Source organism: Cotesia glomerata, linkage group LG3, assembly GCF_020080835.1.
Source record: "Cotesia glomerata isolate CgM1 linkage group LG3, MPM_Cglom_v2.3, whole genome shotgun sequence".
NCBI lineage: Eukaryota > Metazoa > Arthropoda > Insecta > Hymenoptera > Braconidae > Cotesia > Cotesia glomerata.
The window spans coordinates 7,693,404-7,701,902 of record NC_058160.1 but is presented as its reverse complement, the minus strand read 5'-3'; the positions used below and the strand labels follow the sequence as shown (position 1 = coordinate 7,701,902).

The 8,499-nt window shown below is 26.8% G+C and overlaps 1 protein-coding gene across 1 annotated transcript; it reads right to left on the bottom strand.

Moving 5' to 3' along the window:
* Nucleotides 1-680: 680 nt before the first annotated feature.
* LOC123261035 (actin-binding Rho-activating protein-like) lies at nt 681-3,609 on the bottom strand. Its single transcript, XM_044722509.1, has 4 exons — nt 3,378-3,609; nt 1,363-1,493; nt 1,041-1,290; nt 681-959 (listed from the first exon to the last, which is right to left on the bottom strand). The coding sequence occupies exons 1-4, from the start codon at nt 3,393-3,395 to the stop codon at nt 852-854; spliced, it is 507 nt and encodes a 168-aa protein (XP_044578444.1). The 5' UTR covers nt 3,396-3,609; the 3' UTR covers nt 681-851.
* Between the last annotated feature and the right edge of the window lie 4,890 nt (nt 3,610-8,499).

Here is an 8,499-nt window from a genome sequence, read left to right as displayed (position 1 = left end):
AAATTTGCTATTGCACTGGTTTTAGTATTTGTCCGTCGATATATATTTTTGTCGATTGCATAGAAGTTAAAAGCCCTAGTTTAGTATATACAATTTTCGTTATATTTTTTTCTATTCATAATGAAATCTACTTCCATTTCGGCTGCCGAATGGTCTTTTTTTTTTTTTATTTATTTAGACTTTTTAGTAGTGGAATTATTAAATATAAATCGATATAATGGTAAGTTATTGTCAAGATATTAAGATTTTATTTCCACAAGTTGGTTCTACGCATTAAATTATTGTCAATCGATCTAATCACACAACGATATTATTTTCAAAATTTATAATTTTCGTACTTAAAATTCTGTATATTATAAAAGGTAAAAAATTTCGAAAAATCATTGACAATTCTTCAATAAGTAGTACAAAATTTATTTGATAGAAATGATTAATTTTTGTGAAGAAATTTTGCCTTTCGGGAAGAAATTTATGGAAAAGCTCAACTTTTTTTTATTCCTATAAAAATTGACTACTTTTTTCGCAGCAATGATGCATTTCAAGGCACTTCATTATAGGTCATCTGATTTTTATCGTCAAATATTCAATCTCTCTCTACACAATAATTCTTTGAAATAAATAAAGTGGTCACTTTATGAATATTTGAACATAGTCAAAGATAAATAATAACATACTAAAAGTTGTAACAAAAAGTTTATTCTCTAAAATATATCACATCAGATAAACAATATATTCCTTAAAAAGTTCTTAAAATATGTACAGCTGAAACGTATGTACAAAAACATTCATCCTTATCTTAAAAATCAATTTTCATTATTTTAAACAATAACTTTTAAAAAAATAAACGTTTGTCAGTGAAACATTGTTTCGCGCTTCGATTCTTCAATTTTTTCTTTCAATGTTTGCCTTATTTCTGCGATCGGTTTAACTAGAAAAATTGGTACATCGTCGTCACGTCTCTGTAATAATAATTTCAATGTAATAAACGATTAAACTCATTAAATTTTTAAAAATAAAAAAAAAAAATTATTTTTATTTACCTGGAAAAGAACTTCGCCCTCAAATTGAACAAAGCCTTGTTTTCTAGCTCTCAGTAACAGCCCTACACATTTGTCACTGATCGCCACATAAATATTGAATAAATCTCCAAAAGTAATGCCAGTTATATTTGGATCATCTTTGCAAGGTTGTCCGTTCTGATAAATAACATCACAGAGTTCAAGGATTTCTTTGAGAATATGAGCTGTTGCTTTACGCCCGCGAATATCTGACAGCGATCCCGCTGCTGGTCTGTTTAATTAAAATAAATACTTTATCATCCCTCATTAATTTAGCAAAATTATTTTAATTTTTTTAATTTACCTGCCATACTCTTCTTTGGAAAACTTCGGTTTTTCGAGATTCATACCACTTGTGAAAGGGTTCTGTTGTTGACTTAGTTCGTGACTGGTAGCTTGTTTATTAAATAATGCTACTTTGTCACTCAATGATTCCTAAAAAATAAATATTAAACTAAATTAACCTCTATGTTGTTATAAAATTTTATTCTTTTTTACTTTTCAAAACATGTTTGGATTAAAAAGCTCATGAAAATTTTAATTTTTTTACGGTAATTCCATTCATAAACTTTAAAAATTTACAATTTAGCTTGAAATGTTGATAGTTGAATTTTTTTTTAAACCACGCGAATTTTTTCTCAAAAGTTATCAAAAACAAAATACACGGAAAAAAGAAAACTCGAAAAATTACAATATATAATGCAACGTGGCGCTTCGTAATGAAAACTGGAAAATTACAGTTTCAGATTGTAATTAATACAAATTTTATAAGAATTACATTGTAGAATGTAATATTTACATTGAAAGCTCTGAAAATTAAATTCAAAAATTGAATTTAGAAAAATTTTATTTCGAACTGTAATTTTTCTAGTTTTGATTACGACGGGACCGATTTTAAATTTTATACTGTAATTATTGCTGTTTTTTTTCCGTGTAATTTAAAAAAAACATTTTGAAAATCTCAATGGATCAATTTTTGATAATTTTTCATCAATTTTTTTTTTTCTTATAACACCAAAATTAAAACATAAAAAATAATTTTTTTGAAATAAGAAATTTATTTCTTTCATGATAAATATATTTTATAGAACTCGTAATTCATAAGATACGGTGCTTTTAAATAGAATTGTCTCGGAGATAAATTTTTGAGCATAAACACGTCGTAATGCCCTTGTCCTTGCTATTCACTATATATTCTAAATATACTAAGCACATACTTGAGTGCAGATGTTTATTAATATATGTGTAATGTAAACGCCTTATCTCTTAACAACTATAGTGCCGTTTACAACGAATTATCCAAATATCTATAATAATAATAACAATAAAATAAACATTCCTGAAAGAATCTTTCGCTCACTGTGAGGTCTTAGATGTTTAAAAAAAAAATTCACGTTGCAACGTCCGATCCATTAAGCGACAACAAATGAAACTGACTTTTTATAGAGACATTTGTTTTATGACTTTTTTTTATCCCGAGATTAATATATTAATAGTTCAAAATTTAACGAGAACTTTTTACATTCAAAAAATTTTTAATCTTTTATAAAATTTCAATTAACTTTATATAAAAAGTCACTATTCCGAAAAATAAGAAAAAAACGTTTATGCTTAGTCAAAATTAATTGATACAAAAATGAATAGTATGAAGAATAGCGTTGTGACTGTCAGTTGATCTGATCGACTGATTTTTATCATTCACAGAAAGTTAAGCTTCAAATATAAGGCTTCTAATCTTTGACAATGACTCGTTGACATTGCCCTTGAGCTTTGTGGATAATTTTCATCGGCATTAATAATAAAACTGTTTTAATTAATAATCATAACTGATAACTTTATAATGAATACGAATATAATTATTATATCCAACCCATAAACTATTAATTGAAAACTCAATTGTTGAATCGGTATTATAAAAACAAAACAACTGACTACTTATGTTATAATGCTACAATGACTTCTATTATTCTTTGATTTACATAGGATAGTAGATCTCAGTGTTGAAACGGTGAAACAACCAAGGAATTTTGGATGATTTCCAACTGGCCAGCCTGTGGTTGGATCTTACCATAAAAGTCACATCAATGGCATCATGACAACTTTTCTGTCACGCAATTCATACTTTACATTCATCTGACACGTGATAACTGCACGAGAGTTGTTATTGTTCATTTGTCCGTATGCATATATGTAAGACTCATAAAATCATTCACCAATTACATGTTAATTTGCCAAATTATAAATTGTAATCTAAATCATATTGTCATCTAATCTAATGATCAATAATTGATTATTGAAAAAAATTTTTCTAATACTCACGAATAATACCGAAGACATATTGAAGTGTAGGGCACAATAGGAAGATTTTATATTATTTATAAATTAAAATAAAATGGAAAGTAAGTGAAAGTATAAAATACTGTAAGTGAATGTTATTATTTATTTGGAATTGAGTAAATAAATGAGTGCACCCGGCTGGTTATTAAAATAATTTCACACTGACGTTGAAGACGTCGCTCCGGCGAACGTTTCGTGAATACTTTATCCCAAGTATTCACAAGTCTTTTTATAACAACCTCAAATACGACAAAGTCATCCACACAAAATGTGGAAAAGTCTCGGCATCTACCATCTCTCGTTCACAAAATATTTTCATTACCTCACTCGGATGATTTTCTGGGCCAATTTCAAACCAATCTGTATCTTTGATTGGATGCCAAACTTAAAAGTGCTTAAGGCCAGCGCCGGAAGTAATGTTTTATTTTGTGACAGGAAATGACGCCTCGAAGAATTCGTAAACTGGGTATAACATACCATTCATTTATATTGAATGGTTATTTATTATTTATCATGTTTAAGTATTATAATTGGATTAAGATAAAGCTACTGGTCATAAACCTGTTAATACAACAAGCGTATAAACAATGACATGATTATTCAATGAAATATTTTATTCAAGCAATGTTTGCATCAATTATTGTAATCACTTCTTTGCCATTCTGACAAATTTCATGCGCTGAATATTTTTTTATATTTTTCATAAAAAAATTTTTAATTTATTTCATAGTAGGCAATCGTGTTAATAATTTGTATTTATTATTTACAGTCCGTTGGATATGAACTATCATGTACTTGTGTTGAACGTAGTTTATGAAACATTCATTTCTTTTGACAGCTCTATTTTGATTGATAAAATATTCTTCTGAAAAAGACGGGAGGAATAAATTCACTTTCAAAGATTTGTAATTTTACAATAAATTTTGTTTTTCGATTTAGATTTTTTCTGATTCGGTGGTATTGACATTGCGAATTTCTTAGCATTAATTCTACACTAATAAAAAAAATTAACATAATTTTAAAAATTTTTATTATCTTGAATCAAACAGAAAAATTCTTAAATTGAAAAATCATTCTTGATTCAAATAAAATTAAATTGATTCAAGATTTTTGCAATTTTTTATCACTGTAGAGAGTTGCATACGAATTCAAAATCTCTTACATGATAAAATGTTTCTATTCATTTTCCAGCACAATTAAATATTATACATAGGTATAATTCTCAAAATTATCAAAAAAATTTTTTATAACATACCAATTACTTGAAAAAAAAATTTTCATCTTTTTCCAGTCGCCACTGTGTGAAAAAATTTTTTTTTCTTTAGGTAAGAACTATGTAACAATATTCTTACGAAGGAAAAAAATATTTTTGTTTATTTATTAAATATCTTCAAAGTAAAAACTAAAAATTTTTTTTTCAGGTTTAAGAAAACGTTCAAAATTTATGCTTCTAGCCAACAACATAAGGGTATATGATATACTCTTTCTTACTAACAATTTCACTGAAGTAGATAATTTCTCTAATTTTTTTGAAAAATAATTTTTACATGCAATTTTAAGAATGTTGAATTTAGATTTATTTACAACATTAATAACTCAATTTTAAAAATTAAAACATCATTATTGTTATTATTCACACAAATTACACGTGGTATGCTGAAAAGTATTTTATAAATCAATCGTTCTAAAATTCTCACTTGATTTCTTCACATTGAATTATTTCTGCACTCTTATTAGGACAAAAGAAAGATTAATTGTCTTTCATCATACATAAAATAATTTACGTGAATAAAATAAAATAAATTAATTAAATGTTAGGTCGGACAAAATATTCAGCAGATTTATTGATAAATAAACTCTAAAAATCATCATAAGCCCAAAACCAGGAAAATCGATTATATAGTTATTATTTTGAAAAAGTTTTGAAGAATACTATTAACTAATTTCATTTAAGGCTCGAAAATCGAAACTAAAAACTGGGAATTCATTTCAGAAAAAGAAAATACTGATTTAGATTAGATTAGATTCATAATAATAGCAAAAAATTCATTTAAAAGATTTCCTTTAGGTCTACGATAAATAACTGACAACAATAAATCAGCAAAATGATTTAAGTTAAAAATCCAAACAAAAAAGTTTTTGGTTCAAGAACTTTCTGCTTATAAATCAAGAGAATAAAAATTCTTAAAAATAATGTTAGTTGAATTCGAAAATTTTTTACTTGACTAAAATTAATTTTTTATCAGTATAAATTTGTTCATAATTAGAACGAATAGCAAAACCTTAAAAATTGATCTAAAAAATTGGATAGCGAAATAAAAATAAATAAATTATCAAACATACGCAAATCCGTTTGAGTTAATGAATATGAACGCCTTTCATCTTTTTATTTCAAGACTTAAACCGGTTGTTAATCTATTTGTGTGTCTGAATTACTTTTTAGTTACAATATGGCTATGAAAGTTAAATTTAGAGAAAAACAAACGTCAGAATTACTGTCTCTTCATATAATACTATTTTGATATTGGAATGATAAATTTATGATTTAGATGTCATTAATTGAAAAAAATCTCTCTAAATATTATGAAAAATCATGAGTCTTTTTGTTTGATAAATAAACAAAAAAATTCTTCTAAATTATAAAATGAATAATATTTAATCTACGTCATAGTGAATTGTCAAAAAATAATTTTCATATTACTGAAAATGGTAAATCTCAACGTCTTAATTCTTCGCTCGGAAGTTCGGAATTAGAACCATCTTATTTACGTTGTCTCTGCGTCTAAATGAATGAGACGTCATTGCATAACTCACGATAGTAGTAATCCACATTCTTGCGATGTATATTCATGCGGGGAGAATCTTTTAACGTCATACTAAATTTATTTTCGACATTTCGAATCAGAGTTTCGCTAAATTTGAGATAAAAGTCAATTGAAAGAGCCGTAAACGCCGCGCTAAATTTATCTGTCGACTAAGATTCGTAATTCGCTGACTTTTTGTATGATAAAAAATAAACAATCTTTTTTTACGGTTTATTTTATACAGAAAAAAAAATTCATTTGTATATGTGATTACAATATTGAAAAAAAAAAAAAAAAAAAAAAAATTGTTAGTCATTATATGCTCTAAAATATTATCACCAATTATTTTCCAATGTTCAAACCCTTTGTATCTCATTGTGCCGGAGTCTTTTGGCACATCCCTCAGAATTTCAGAGTAATTACGCGTCATTTCATAGTAACTCCTAAATTATCCAAGATAACGAAATTGACTCATACTACATGTAGTAATTCGTGGATGCCAATTTTTAATAAATATAAACAAACAAACAAAGATACGTGTTTACTCTTTGGTAAATTTTCTATTTAGTATACTTTTATTATCTTGGAAAAACCTTGTGATGTATAAGTTTTTACTTAAATATTTTTAACATTGTAAGTCAGTTACGAAGGTCGTCAGTTTAAGAAAATTTAGTAAGCTATTAGTGTATAATTAACTCATAAACATGTGAACTCCTGAACATTAGATTTCATAATACAACTACACGCTTTTGGAACTAAAACACAAATAATTCATGACTAAGTAGCTTATGCTTGTAGATGATTCTCTTTATTATTGTCATAAAAGAGATTTACATATTGAAACTGATTGTTGAAAAAATTCAAAAGCTAAAAAATAGTAAAACAGTTGACCTACAGGCCATCCCTGTAACTTCCCGCTAATTTCAATTGCATATCTGGTGAAAAACTGTGCTTTGAGCTTGAAAAGCTCAAATATTAACCAACAAACATATTTAAGAGGGTCTTCTGGTTTGACGTCCCCATTTTTGAGCATTTTTTTGGGATTTTTTTGTAAAGACCGATGAAGAGATAGAACTTTGAATTTTTTACCATTTATTTATGCATATTTCAAGAGTATACAGTTAAATTTTTAGCTAAAAATATTCAGTAGAATTAAAATTATAGCGGTCTGAAGACGCCTGCCTCGAAAAAAATTGACGCTCACTTTCTCCATGATATTAGCTGATTGACTTATCTTTTCAAAAAAATTTTGAAAATTGGATTTTTGACAGACTTCGGAACAAAAAAGTCAGAATTTCATTTTTTATTTGTCAATTTTTTGATACAAAAAAAAATAGAAATTTTCAAAATTTTTCTTTAATCGTAGTCTACTCGGTGTATTTAAGTATAGGGCAGCCTGGGGCACGACGGCCTCCTGAAGCGAATTTTTTTATTTTGTGGCTTTTAACCATCAAATTCATTTATTTTCCATCTATTTTGAACGAATCAGTCGACATTTTGCTAAAAATCGAAAAAAAAATTTTTCTTTTTCTGGGGCACGACGGCCCCCTCCCCAAAAAATCATATAAAAAAAATTTTTTTTTTACTAAAGCTATTACCATCAAAATCTAGAGATTCTCCTCCCAGAAAACGTTGTCGAGGGAAAACCACGATTCTTACAAGTCTTGAGTATCGCCGAGAACTCACAGAAAAAAAAAATCAACATGAAGCAAAAAAAAAGACTTCAATTAAACAAAAAGAAAAAAAAAAAAACAAAATCAAAACCAAAAAATTTGAAAAAAAAAAAACATTTAAAATATAAAAATGATTATTGCCATTGTCTTTATTGCTATGGACTTTCCTCAGAGTTCTCAGAATCATGGGTTCAATGTAAAAATTGTAATAAATGATCTTATGATTCTTGCGCAGGTAATGGCGAAGATTATTCGACGAATATGTCTGTGATCATTACGAATAATCGTATATTCATTAAAATATCTCGATGTGATTTCCTAATCATCGAATATTTATATTTCATGTTTTATTCAAAGTTTAATTTTTGTGTTAACGTCTTAAGAAATTATTATAAATTTCATTGTTAAGCTGTTAATTAGTTTTAAATAGATAATAGTTAAAAATATAATTAATTTCTTTTATTGCAATCGGAGGTTTTATACCTACGTATAAGAAAAAATACAGAAATGTTATTTAGCAATGAATTGATTACATTAGTTTACATTGATTGAAATCACAGGTTGAGTTTTCAGATTGAGCTTTTAAAATACGTAATATCTTGAACCAGACCTTTTTTTTTATATTTT